General features: G+C 49.8%; 1 protein-coding gene across 3 annotated transcripts in view; it reads left to right on the plus strand.

Moving 5' to 3' along the window:
* CASP9 (caspase 9) overlaps nucleotides 1-14,153 on the plus strand; it is a 32,107-nt gene that overhangs the window by 8,883 nt on the left and 9,071 nt on the right. For all 3 annotated transcript variants that reach the window (XM_054437339.2, XM_054437340.2, XM_054437346.2), the window contains exons 3-6: nucleotides 7,630-7,664; nucleotides 8,477-8,653; nucleotides 9,471-9,560; nucleotides 10,789-10,936. In XM_054437339.2, coding sequence (XP_054293314.1) covers nucleotides 7,630-7,664; nucleotides 8,477-8,653; nucleotides 9,471-9,560; nucleotides 10,789-10,936 — 450 coding nt within the window. The remainder of the gene's footprint in view (nucleotides 1-7,629; nucleotides 7,665-8,476; nucleotides 8,654-9,470; nucleotides 9,561-10,788; nucleotides 10,937-14,153) is intronic.

Raw genomic sequence — 14,153 nt, forward strand, 5'->3', positions numbered from 1 at the left:
AGTTCCTGTTCTGAATAATCCACAGTTTATTTAACCATTTTCCTATTGATGGACATGTGGGTTGTTTTCAGTTGGGGCTTTGTTCCCATGGCAGCGTGTGGAGCTCTAGCACTTCCTGTTTCATGGGTGCCTGGTGGACCATTGCATGGTATCAGAGTTAATATTCATAGTAGTAATGGTGAACATTATTGAGTACTTGCTGCATAATGGTGATTTTTGGGCAATCTACTAAAGCAGAGAAACAGACAAACATGATGAGGGTAAGAAGCTGCATTTGCTTGAAGTGTAAGGAAGAAGACTGGTTCTGGAATTGGCCATGTGCATTACTATCCTGTAAAGGAGGCAGGCAGAATACAAAGCTCATCTGTTGTTACTTGGTTCTGGGAAATGTCAACGTGAGTCATTTAGGACCAACAGTAAGAATTTGAAACTTCCTGTTTTTTTGGAAGGTGTTTTATTTCCTGTTTGTTGTGAATATTTATTCCTAGTAGGAGCTTAATTCTGAAGGGTAAATAACAACAACAATAGTAAGATCACTTAATTTTTTTTACTTTATTATTATTATTTTTTGAGATAGGGTCTTATTCTGTCACCCAGGGTGGAGTGCGGTGGTGTGTTCTCGGCTCTCTGCAACCTCTGCCTCCCAGGTTCAAGCAATTCTCTCACCTCAGCCTCCCGAGTAGCTGGGACTACAGGCGCACCACCATGCCTGGCTAGTTTTTGTATTTTTTGATAGAGACAGGGTTTCCCCATGTTGGCCAGGCTGGTCTTGAACGCCTGACCTCAAGTGATACACCCGCCTCAGCCTCCCAAAGTGCTGGGATTATAGGTATGAGCCAGCACTGCTGGCCCAAGATCACTTTAAATAATGTGAATATCACTTTGTAGTATACACAGTGTTTTTTCAGGTCATCAAAACCAGCCCGTGCCGTGGTAGACACGGCAAGCCCGTCTGTCATTATACGCTACTTACAGGGGAGGAAGCTGGGCTCTGAGAGAAACAGTCACAAAGTGAGTTCCAGTGCAGAGCTAGGACTTGGGCCTAGGTCTTCTGGCTTAATTGAGCGACTGCCTCATTTTCCATGAGCTGCTGAGAGATGTCCTTTTTAGGTGCTGGGCCTTAGACTCCTGAGTACTGCATGGGAATGCTTCCCAAGGTAGGTTTCATGGTGACCCACAAAGGAAGAGCTGTGTATTCATATGTATGGGAAAGTCTGGCTGAGCAAGAATAGGGCCAGCAGCAGAGCCTTTAATAAGTGAATACAGGAAAGGATGCTGTAGGTCAATGTTTCACACTGGGGACGATTTTTCCCTGACCTCCAAGGGACATTTGACAATGTCTAGAGACAAATCTGGTTGTTACAGCTGAGGGTGGGTGGGTGCTACTGGCACCTAGTGGGTAGACAGAGATGCTGCCAAAACCCAACAGTGTACAGAGTAGCTCTGCACAATAAAGAAGAATCTGGCCCAAAGGGTTAGTGTGGTGGGGCTGAGTACACACACCACACTCATACATATTCATTGAGCATGAGTGTCAATGAATAATAATATGGACACATCAGTTTTATTGAGTTGTCAAGTGTGTCGGGTATTGTTCTATGTGCCTCACATGTATTAATCATTTGAGGTGTCATCACAATCCTATGAGGTTGGTAGTTGCTCCTATTATCCTGTAATACAGATGGGGAAATCAGAGGCCCAGAGACTGAGCTCCTTGCCCATTGTGACACAGGTGCTAAGTGTTGGAGTTGGGATTTGAACCCAAGTACCTCGGACTCACTCCATTACTGTCTCATGAAGAACAAATGGCTCATTCTCTTTCTTGTCCCTATATTTGTGCCATTACGTATTAGCTCACGCAAATGTTTACTAAGTACCTGTTGGGTTCTAGGTGTTGGAGATGCAGCTTTGAACAAGGATGCCCAGTCCTTGCCTTCAGGTGGAGAGGGGCAGATACTCAATTCATGCTTGCGTAATCTGGTCTTTATTCACGGCTGTGGGTAGTGCTATGAAGCTGAACATGGTGCTTTAGAGGTGCATCATCAGGGTACCCACCAGAGAGAGTGGCTTTGTCTTTGTATATTCAGAGGAAAATGCCTTTTCCTTCAGAATGGAAGGAACTTTCTTAGTTTCAGACATGATGCCTTGTGTGTAGCTGCTTGTTCCAGCCAGGGCCTCCTGCCCGGGAGGGCTGGGAGAACTGTTGGTGGCTGTGTTCTCATGATTCTCCAGAGAAACAGAACCAATAGGGGGTGTGTATATGTGTATAAAACAGCATCTTTTGTTCAATGCTGCATCCCCAACACCTAGAACTCAGCAAGTACTTAGTAAACATCTGCATGAGCTAATGATTAATGGCACATATACAGAGACATGAAAGAGAATGAGCCGTTCGTTCTTTTTTTTTGAGACAGAGTCTTGCTCTGTTGCCCAGGCTGGAGTGCAGTGGCGCGATCTCTGCTCACTGCAAGCTCTGCCTCCTGGGTTCATGCCATTCTCCCGCCTCAGCCTCCCGAGTATCTGGGACTACAGGCACCCGCCACCATGCCCGGCTAATTTTTTTGTATTTTTTTTAGTAGTGACGGGGTTTCACTGTGTTAACCAGTATGGTCTCGATCTCCTGACCTCGTGATCCGTCCGCCTCGGCTTCCCAAAGTGGTGGGATTACAGGCATGAGCAACCGCACCCGGCCAAGCCATTTGTCCTTTATGAGGCAGTGATGGAGTGAGTCTGAGGTACTTGGGTTCAAAGCCCAACTCCAACACTTAGCAGCTGTGTCACAGTGGACAAGTAGTTGAGTCTCTGGGCCTCTTTTATATATACATATACACACATACACACACGGATATATATAGAAAGATATATGCATTTGTGTGTGTGTGTGTATATATATATATACACATATATATGTTTATCTAAAAACATATTTATTACAAGGAATTGGCTCATGCAGTTATGGAGGCTGAGAAGTTCTAAGATCTGCCATCTGCAAGTTGGAGACCAGGAAAGGTGGTGGTGTAGTTCCACTCTGAGTCTGAAGGCCTGAGATCCAGGAGCACCAATGGTAGAAGTCCCATTCCAAAGGCAGGAGAAGACTGATGTCCCAGCTCAAGCAGTGAGACAGAGAGAGATCAAATTCTCCCTTTCTCCACTGTTTCGTTCTATTCAGGCCCTTGACGGATTGGACGCGGCCCACCCTCCTGGGGAGGGCCATCTGCTTTACTCTCTCCACCTATTCAAATCCCATTCTCATCCCCAAAACACTCTCACAGGCACCCTGAGAAATACTGTTATATTTAACCAAATATCTGGGTACCCTGTGATCTAGTCAAGTTGACCTGTGAACTCAACCATCAGTGGCTTTCTCTGCTCATGCCTTGCCTGGGTTGGAACTTCCTTGAAAGTAGAAGTTGGCTTTTCAGCCCTGCCTGGCTTCCTGGTCCCTTTGCTCTGGGGCTGGTGGCTGTGCTCACCTCCCATTACAACTCAGGGTCTCTGAGCCCCCAATTGCCCTCTGGCAAATGGAGATGTGTGCCAGTACTTCTGTGCTGAAGGGCCTGCTCTGAGGAGTAAGCGAGGCAGTGTGTGGAGGGACTTCACATGGGGCCTCCTATTGAGTGAGCCTTGGGTCTCGTTGGTCAGCTCTGCTTCCTTCTGTGATTTCTAAATTGCCAAGGGCTGGGGAGGGCCAGTCCTAGGGCATCTTCCCTTCTGTAGGGTCCCCCAGTTCCCCCGTTTCTTTCTGTGTCCTGATTGAAAATCACAGAGTGCTTTGACCACCCTGTGACCCAGCCAGCTGCAGGTTTTTCCCAGCAGACCTGAGCCCAAACCTGGGCCTTAAACATTCTCAGGCATTGATAAAGGTATCTAGGTAGGCTGGGCATGGTGGCTCACGCCTGTGATCCCAGCACTTGGGGAGGCCAAGATGGATGGATTACTTGAGGCCAGTAGTTTGAGACCAGCCTGGCCAAAATGATGAAACCCTGTCTCTACTAAAAATGCAAAAATTAGCTGGGCATGGTGTTGTGTGCTTGTAATCCCAGCTACTTGGGAGACTGAGGCAGGAGAATTGTTTGAACCTGGGAGACAGAGATTGCAGTGAGCCAAGATTGTGCCGTTGTACTCCAGCCTGGGTGACAGAGCGGGACTCTGTCTGAAAAAAGAAAAAAAAAAAAAAAAATTAGGTGTGGTGGTGTAGGCCTAGCTACTTGGATGGCTTAGGAGGGAGGGTCTCTTGAGCCCAGCAGGCAAAGTTTGCAGTGAGCTGAGATTGCACCACTGCACTCCAGCCTGGACAATAGAGTGAGACTCCGTCTCCAAAAAAAAAAAAGGTATCTAGGTTATCACCCAAAACACTGAAAGAAACCGGCCCTGGCCCTGAGCCAAATTCCTTAAACCCTCATATAAACTCCTTACCCTGACCTCTTCACTATGGACCAAACCTAGGTAGACACTGTTTTTTTTTCTTGCCTCCCCACCTCGAGGATTGCTTTGGCCAGATCGCCCTGGCATTTATTGCTTCTTTCTTTGGAATCCCAACTGGCCCCATCTTAGGACAGTTTGGGGCACTCCCTTATGGGAACTCTTCTGCTGCCACTTCTGGGGTGATTCCAGCATAGGTTCGGAGGGACAAAACCCATTCCTTCCCTTGGGTGGCAGAGAGGATGTGCTTGCCATCTTCTGTTTGTGTTGAAGACCTGGGCACATGCCCAGTGACTCAGGCTGGAAGACTGATTCTTTTGCACACACTTAGTCATGTGTGTTTATTGTCCCCATGGGAGTGGCCATTTTGGGAGAAACTGGTCTCATGCACCTTGTATCTGACCATGTCACCCAACTTGAGGGGCCCTGAACGTGCCATGCTCCTGCAGCCTCCCTGCCTTTGCTCATGCCGGGGCCTCTGCCTGGAGTGTCTCCTCTCCCTCTTTCTTTGGGCACCCCTTGATTGATTTGCTCCCTCCTTGGGCCCCTGTAGCCCTTGGCCTATTGAGAGCAGTCATTTTGCTTTATCAATAGATATTTCTAATTTGGGGAATGAGTGAATTCCTCAGAAGTGGATAGTGGTTATATTTTTGGGGTGCAGTAGAATTTTTGAAATGAGCAAATGTTCTCAGAATTAAGTCTGTGGATGAACAGGAATTTTCAGGGTAGGTAAAACCATTTCTAACTTTAAAAATGGGATGTGAATGGGATGTGAGTGTCTTTAAGCTGGCAGAATAGTTCAGACCTGCTCTAAGCAAGGAATGGCACTGTTATTGGAACAGGAGTATGGGCTCCACTGCAGCTTGGAGGTGGCCACTGTATTCTCCTTGTTTAAAGAAAAAATGTAGGCTGGGTGCGGTGGCTCACACCTGTAATCCCAACACTTTGGGAGGGCGAGGCAGGTGGATCACCTGAGGTCAGGAGTTCGAGACCAGCCTGGCTAACATGTTGAAACCCTGTCTCTACTAAAAATACAAAAATTAGCCAAGCGTGGTGCAGGTGCCTGTACTCCCAGCTACTTGGGAGGCTAAGGCAGGAGAATCGCTTGAACCCAGGAGGCAGAAGTTGCAGTGAGCCAAGATCGCGCCACTGCACTCCAGCCTGGGCCACAGAGCGAGACTCTGTCTCAAAAAAAAAGAAAAAACATCTCATAACCTTTTAGGCTTGTGGCCAGTCAACTTCTTGCTAACAGAAATGAAAACTCTTTTGACGTTGATGGAAAACCATCATCTTTATTCATTTATTCATTCTGCAAGTATTTCCTGAGGACCTGCTGTGCGCTGGGCCCCTGTGGACTCGCAGACAGTGAGCATCTGCTCTCCTGAGCTTCTCTCACCTCTTTCTGCTCTGGAATTTCTTCTCAACGAGACCACACTATTTCTATACTCTTTGGTGTCTGGCTTTTTTCATGCAGCACATTTTCTTTTTTTTTTTTTTTGGAGATGGAGTTTTGCTCTTGTTGCCCAGGCTGGAGTGCAGTGATGTGATCTCGACTCACTGCAACCTCTGCCTCCCAGGTTCAAGCGATTCTCCTGCCTCAGCCTCCCGAGTAGCTGGGATTACAGGCGCCTGCCCCCTCGCCTGGCTAATTTTTTTTTTTTTTTTTTTGTATTTTTAGTAGAGACAGGGTTTCACCACGTTGGCCAGGCTGGTCTCGAACTCCTGGCCTCAGGTGATCCACCCGCCTTGGCCTCCCAAAGTGCCAGGATTATAGGCGTGAGCCACCGCGCCTGGCCTTACGCGGCACATTTTCAAGGCTATCCTGCATTGCATGTATCAGTGAAGCGGCGTCATTCATCTGAGGTAAATATCCAAGATTCATTGTCTTCACAACGGAAGACTAGGACACGGACATACAGTGAGGTTCAGAGTGGAAGTATAATGGTTGAAAGAAAGAGAAGAGCTCTCTCTGCTGCAGAGAGAGGGGTCCCAGAGAAATGGGTTGCTGCTTCTGCAATGAAATGCAAGGGGTTTTAAAGATGAGCCTGAGGAGATGGTGTCTGATTTACATAGGGCACAAAGATTGGTCAGACCAGGTGTTTCATTTGCATAGGATGCATAAAACTGGTTAGGGCTAGGTGTGCCATTTGCATATGGTGCGAAAAGCTGGCCATCCCCACTCTAATCTTGTGTTATGCAGATGGGTTCTCTACCTGGCCAGTGCCATGTTGCCTACTTCTTTACTGTACTTGTGGTAACAAAAGGGAAGATAGAGCCTCCTGGTTGAGTATACCTGGCCTCCTGGTAGCCCTTTTCTATTGGCACAGCTGCTGGCATTCACTCATGTGAGCTTCCAGCTTGCTTATCTATGTCTGCAGCTTGATTTTTCAGGCTGCTCTTTGTTAGAAAAGAAATGATTTGAGGCTGGGTGCAGTGGCTCACGCCTGTAAGCTCAACACTTTGGGAGGCTGAGGTGGGTGGATCAACTGAGGTCAGGAGTTCAAGACTAGCCTGGCCAACATGGTGAAACCCCGTCTCTACTAAAAATACAAAAAAAATTAGCCGGGCATGGTGGTGGGTGCCTGTAATTCCAGCTACAGGAGAATTGCTTGAATCTGGGAGGTGGAGTTTGCAGTGAGCCAAGATCGCGCCATTGTACTCCTGCCTGGGCGACAAGAGTGAAACTCCGTCTCAAAAAAAAAAAAAAAAAAAAAGAAAAAAAATGATTTGGGGATTTTGTTAAAAGAGAAATTCTGCCGAGGACTGTTTTACCCTCACTATCTGCTAAATAATTTCTTTCTGTCTCCTGTATCATCAATAGCTCATTCCTTTTTAGGCTGTATAGTGTTCTCTTGTGTGGCTGTATCACAATTTGTATATCTACCAAACTGTTGTTGGATTGGTGGTTTCCATGTTGGGGCGTGATGAATAAGGCCTCAGGGAACATTTTGGCCAAGTCTTCTGTGCCCATTTGCACTCCTTGCTCTTCGATATATTCCTGAGGGCGGACTTGCTGTCAGAGGGTAGGTGTGTGTTTAACTTTGTTAGAAACTTCTAAACAGATCTCTAAGGTGGCTCTCCCACCAGCAGAGCCTGAGGGTCTGAGTTCTCGCTGCTCTGTTCTTGGGGGGCTGTCCTCACAGAGCCCCTTGCCCCTCCTCTGCTGTAACCCAACATTCATGTTTCTCTCTTTCTCTGCCTCTTCAGGTGCTCTTGAGAGTATGAGGGGAAATGCAGATTTGGTGAGTCTCTATGAAATTTGGGGCCAGTAGCTCGGGCTCTGGGCCCTTCCCTCCCCACCCCTCAGGTCCTTCCCTGCAGGCGTGTCAGGAGCCCAGGGAACCCAACCCTAGGCAGAGCAGTGGGGGTCTGGTCCCAGCCTCCCTGACTCCGGCCCAGCACCTGCTGGGGCAGATTGTTCAACCCTGCGCTTCCTCATCTGCAAAGCTGGCGGCAGAAGCAGGGCAGACCTGACGAGGGGTGGGCATCAGGATCCAGACCAAGTCGCCACTCTCTCATTCACAAGTATTTATTGTGTGGCTCCCGTGCTCTGTGCTGGGGCCACCTGGGAAGGAGCCATCAGTCAGTTAGGGGAGAGAGAAGTTAGACAAATGATAGACAAATGAGTATATAAATAGAAATAGTGATAAGTACCATCAACAAAAGAACAGGCTGCCTTGAGAGAGAATTACAAGGGGACTGAGCCTGGGGAGGGAGCAGCCTTGGGTGCCTCCAGGTGTCCTGGGCATGGTTCTGCTGACAGAGTTCTCAGGTACACCCCTGGCCTAGGTGATCCGTGAGGTCCTTTGGGATGAATGCTCGTGGCTGTTGGATTTCCAGGTTACCACCTCCCTTCCCTTAATACCGAGATGGGGGGGTCACCTTCTAGTGCTAGTCTTTCCTGCAGTTGCTTCTCTTTTGCCCTGGAATGCCGGGTGGAGACCCTGCTACTCCTTGTGCGGGAGGGCAGACCCCGTTTTCTTCCTGCCTCTCCAGACTGTCCCCTAGGGAGCATGGGGAGAGCCCGGGTTTACGTGGGTCCCTGTGCTGGCAGGCTTACATCCTGAGCATGGATCCCTGTGGCCACTGCCTCATTATCAACAATGTGAACTTCTGCCGTGAGTCCGGGCTCCGCACCCGCACTGGCTCCAACATCGACTGTGAGAAGTTGCGGCGCCGCTTCTCCTCGCTGCATTTCATGGTGGAGGTGAAGGGCGACCTGACTGCCAAGGTACACTCACTATCTGTGGAGGGAGGCAGGGTGGCGGGCAGCGGGTGGGGAAGTATCTTTCGAGGGACTGCAAAAGCCAGCTGACTCCCCGGGCGAGCCCTTACATCTGGAGGACCATGGGAGGTAGGACGGCCCAGCGGCTACAGGTTCAAGTTCAGACGCAGAAGTCCGGATTTGAGGACTGGCTCTCTTGGCCACCTGCTGTGTGACCTCCCGTGCCTCAGTTTCCTTGTCTGGAAAGCAGGAATAGTACCTGCCTCCTTGGGTTGTTTTGGGGGTTAGATGAACAGTGCCCAAGTGTAGCACCTTCTCCCCAAAAACGGTGGCTATTACGACTGCTGGGACTGTCAGCACTTTGGTACTGGCCGTGGGAAGCCGAGAAAGTGCTCTGCGCAGGCCTTTGGGTTAGGCCCTTTGTTGTTTTATTTTTTTGGGGGGGCGGGGGCACAGAGTCCCACTTTGTCATCCAGGCTGGAGTACAGTGGCACGATCTCGGCTCACTGCAACCTCCACCTCCCAGGTTCAAGCAATTCTCCTGCCTCAGCCTTCTGAGTAGCTGGGATTACAGGTGCGTGCCACCACGCCTGGCTAAATTTTTTTTTGTATTTTTAGTAGAGACGGGGTTTCACCATGTTGGCCAGGCTGGTCTCGAACTCCTGACCTCAAATGATCCGCCTGCCTTGGCCTCCCAAAGTGCTGGGATTACAGGTGTGAACCACCATGTCTGGCCAGGCTGGGCCCTTTTATTGTCAGGAAGGGCCCAGTCTGCATCCAGACCTATCTGTGCTTCTGGCTCACCTGCAGCCCTCTCTTGTAGGAAATGGTGCTGGCTTTGCTGGAGCTGGCGCAGCAGGACCACGGTGCTCTGGACTGCTGCGTGGTGGTCATTCTGTCTCACGGCTGTCAGGTAGGAAGCCCCCCTCTGCTCCCTGGGCAGGCATTGGGTACTGGTCGTGCCAAGAGGCTGTGCAGGGGCCATGTCCCTTCCTGTGTCCAAAACACCCTTGGCTTTGTGGAAAAGGGCTGTGGGGCCCTGCCCACCTCCCGTTGTTTTCTTGGGAGCCATGTGGTCCTCTGAGGAGTTGGCTGCACCGTCCTGAGCAGGTTGGTGTTCCTGGAGAAGCTCTCTGGGAGAGGGAGGGCAGAGACCAGGTCTGCTCACGAAGCTCCTGCCCCCAGAGTTTGTTCAGAGGCGGGTACAGCACACATGTTGTCTCAGCTCCTGTCTCTGTCCTGTGAGGCATTGCCCCAGGCCCCTTGCTGCTGGTGGGACTCAGGACACCAGGCCCACTGGGGGCTTGGCCCCTTATGTATTTGTCTTTGTGATTAAGCCCTTACCCCTTCCTGGGCCTCAGTTTCCTCATCTTTTACGTTGAGGAGTTGGACAGATCACAGTTAGAAGCTGGGGCCTGGAGTCCCCCTGTGGTCTGCACGGTGTTTTGAAAACTGGCAAATTTCACATAAAAATCAGGATTTCTAGTTTCTCTTGACAAACCGCAAAGGTCTGGCCTGACGAGGCCAGCATCCTCAGCCAGTAAAACTCCAGCCTGTGGCTGGGCAGGGCTTTCCTTTGGTCCTTTCTCTCATAACGTGGTCCCTAGAGCTCGTGAGGAATGTGGACTCCCAGGCCCTACCCTGGACCTCTTCATTCCGAGTCCGCCCAGCAACAAGGTTTCCAGGTGATTTCCATGCGCTTGAGGTCTCAGCTGAACTGATTTAAAGCAGCCACTCTCAGTGTTGAGCTGCCTCAGTCAGAGGGGCCTGGAGGACCAGACTGCTGTTAGGAGGTCTGGGTGGGGCCCAGGAATCGCATTTCTTACAAGTTCCCAAGCGATATTGATGCCGCTGCTGCAGGGGCCAAACTTTGAGAACCACTGGTCTAGAGGCCGCAGCCAGCACTCTCCAGACACACTGGCCCCTAGAGGCACATGGGTTTGACATGTGACCCCTTGCTGTCAAGGTGTCTTTCCAGATGCTGACCAGGGTCTTTCCAGAACCAACCTGCTCTGTCTCAATCAGCCTCGTGCCCCTGGCTTTGACCTTCCGAATCCTTGACTCCCACAAAACCTCTGAACAGGCTGTTGGATTCCTACTCCAACTTCTTGGTTTTGTAACCAGGGTTCTTGGTCTTCTAGGCCAGCCACCTGCAGTTCCCAGGGGCTGTCTACGGCACAGATGGATGCCCTGTGTCGGTTGAGAAGATTGTGAACATCTTCAATGGGACCAGCTGCCCCAGCCTGGGAGGGAAGCCCAAGCTCTTTTTCATCCAGGCCTGTGGTGGGGGTAAGCAGCTCCTCGGCCTCCCTCTGGGTGGGTCTGGTGGGGAGGGAGCCGCCACCTGCTTCTTTCTCCAGCCTGACCCTCACAGGGCTCATGAGGTCTCTCCAGGCAGTCAGAGGGTACCACACATGGTCCCTTTTTGGCAGCACCTCTGCCTGGCTGGAGCAGGCCCCGCTCTGTCTGCTTTGTAGAGGTCAGAGTCTTCTGTTTCATGGCACAGTGGCATCATGGGCTCGAGTAACTTTGGCAGCTTCAATTCCAAAGACTTGGCAAAAAGAAAGCAGAAGAGAGAGGAGAAACCTCTTTTTATTTTTCTTGTCACCATTCCCCTGACCTCCATCAACTAGACCCCGTTTCCACTATCCCAGAGGAAGGATGGCCACAGCTAAACTGCGTGGAGAAACCAAAGAATTTAAATATTGGAATTTTCAAAAGCGTAGTTGTGGGGGTTTGAGGAACATTTAAAGATTACTTGGGCTGGGTGCAGTTTCTCATGCCCAACACTTTGGGAGGCCAAGGCAGGAGGATTGCTTGAGCCAGGAGTTCGAGACCAGCCTGGGCAACACAGCGAGACCCTGTCTCTATTTTTGTTTTGTTTTTTAAACGATTACTTGGATTCTTTGTAGTTTTGCTGTATGCTCTGATTTTAAACTTAACTCCTATTACAGTGTTACCTGATTTTCTTATTAAAAAAGAGGGAAGAGAGACAGACATGGGGTTCCTAGTTTGTGGGTCATGACAGGAATATCAGGGAGCACTAGAAATTCTGTCCCAGGGAGTCCCCTCTGCCCTAGGCTCTCCGCGGACTGGGACATTCAGAAGTTATATCAGTTCCTTGCCTCCAGCCTGATCTGCCAGAGAAGTGAGCACTGTTATACCATAGCGCTGTCCAGCTTGTCCAGCTGTGACATGGGCACCTGTGGTATATTTTTCCTGTGCACATCCAACTGCCCCATCCCTATTCCACGTTGGCAGAGTTGGGTGGAGGCTACCTAGGAGAGCAGCCTCTGGTCACATCATTCATCCAGTAAGTGTTTATTGAGCACCAGCTGTATATACCAGGCTGTGTGTTAGGTGCTGGTGATAGGGGAAAAACAGAGTTTCAGTCTCCTGGAATTTATAATTTGACATGAACTGTATTAAGTCACTGTCATGACCCATGCCCATAACTTGACCACAAGTGATTGAGAACACTTGATTAACCCTGAATTGGCTGCTGACCTATCTATCACACAACCCTGGGCCAGTTCGTCTCTAGACAGCTCAGCAAATGCGGAAAATAACGGAACCCACTACCAAGCTCAGGTGATCCTCCCACCTCAGCCTCCTGAGTAGCTGGAGCTACAGGTGCACACTACCACGCCCAGCTAATTTTTCTACTTTTTTTTTTTTGTAGAGACAGGGTTTTGCCATGTTGCCCAGGCTGGTCTTGAACTCCTGGGTTCAAGCAATCTGCTCACTTCGGCCTCCCAAAGTGCTGGGATTACAGGTGTGAGCCACTGTGCCTGGGCAACTTTAATAATATTTAATGCACTAATTGGTGTGTGTACAGTGACTGGTTCATTTTAATAACTGAAAACCCAGACTGCCCCCCACTCCCACCCCGGAGGACCCAGTATCACATAAGGAGTCCCCCACCCTACTGTTGCTAGCACAGTTCCCTCAGGACAACAGTAACAGGAAGCGAGGAAGGCTGCCACTCTCGGGGCTGTAGAAACCCTGCTCTGCCTCACCTCCTGTCTTATCCACAGTGTGTGGTCCAGCAATGCTCTTCCTTCGGAGCCTGCGGTCCCTCTTTCTCCTATGAATCAAATGAAAGACAAAAAGGGCAAGGGAATTAGGAATGCAGGCTGAGTGGGCCTGCCTACTTTCTGGACAGTTAGCTGGTCTTGTGCTCCTCCCATGCCCCATCCAGTCTCAGTCTCAACAGCAGGGAGGGCCTTTGTCATGTGAATATCTGCTGTCACTCTTAGGACTCGGTAGCAGGGCTTCCAAGGCCTTTGGTGACCTGGCCCCTGCCACTTCACCTCCCCCAGCCTGGCGTGCTACGAGTCCCCAGCACAGCCCAGCCTTCCCAGGATGTCCAGGCTCTTGCTTGCTCTCTACCTGCTCCCCTGGCTAACTCTTTTTTTAAAATTCATTTTTACTTGTTTTGTTTTAGAGATGGGGGTCTCACTATATTGCCCAGGCTAGTCTTGAACTGTTGGGCTCAAGTGATACTCCCATCTCCGCCTCCCAAAGTGCTGGGATAACAGGCATGAGCCACCGTGCCTGACACCTGGCTGACTCTTAGTCATCCATCCTTCTGGTTACAATTTATTGTCACTTCCCTAAACACCCCCTTTCTTGGCCAAAGTCAGGGTTAGCTGGCCTTTGTGCTCCTGCAGCCTCTGTCCTTCCCCTACCATAGCACTGTGTCATTGTATTGAGATGGGCTTATCCCCTGGTCAGCTCCGAGGGGAGGGCCAGGCCTACCTTGCAGCCAGGCCCCCAGCCTGGCACAGAGCCCACAGTCTGGTTGCGTCTCATGTGGATTCTAATTTGAATTTAAAGGAGAACCATATAAAAGCATCTGTGGTGGTTCATGCCTGTAATCTCGACAGTTTGGGAGGCCGAGGTGGGAGGATCTCTTGAGACAAGGAGTTTGAGACAAGTCTCTATAACAAATTTTAAAACATTAGCCAGGCGTGGTGGTGTGTGCCTGTGGTCCCAGCTACCTGGGATGTTTAGGCAGGAAGATGGCTTGAGCCCTGGAGGTCGAGGCTACAGTGAGCCACGTTTGCACTATTGTACTCCGGCCTGGGTGACAGAGCCAGTCTGTCACCTGTCTCTAAAAAAATAAAAAATGCCAAATTTGGCATAATGTAGATTTCCATCATTAAAACAAAACTCACAGAAAACAGCAAGATTTCAAAGCCAGCATGCAGTGATTAAGATATCCCTTTGGAGTCGGGTCCTTGCTTTGCCTCCGCAGGCTGCGTGACCTGGTGCTTAACGCTGTTACCACATGGTGGCGCCACGTCAGCTGAGAGCAGAAATAGAAAGGTCCCCGTTCTTCACTAGTGCCTGGAGAGGTGTCTGTTTACATGCATCAGAACGCCTGTCCTGGGTTTTGAGGACTCTTGTATTGCTCTTTTATAACTCACTATTGTAATAATTTAAAAATCATTTTAAATAATAATTTTAAAACCCTCCAACATGTCATCCACCCCTTCATTAG

The sequence above is a fragment of the Pongo pygmaeus genome, chromosome 1, assembly GCF_028885625.2.
Source record: "Pongo pygmaeus isolate AG05252 chromosome 1, NHGRI_mPonPyg2-v2.0_pri, whole genome shotgun sequence".
NCBI classification, from domain to species: Eukaryota; Metazoa; Chordata; class Mammalia; order Primates; family Hominidae; genus Pongo; species Pongo pygmaeus.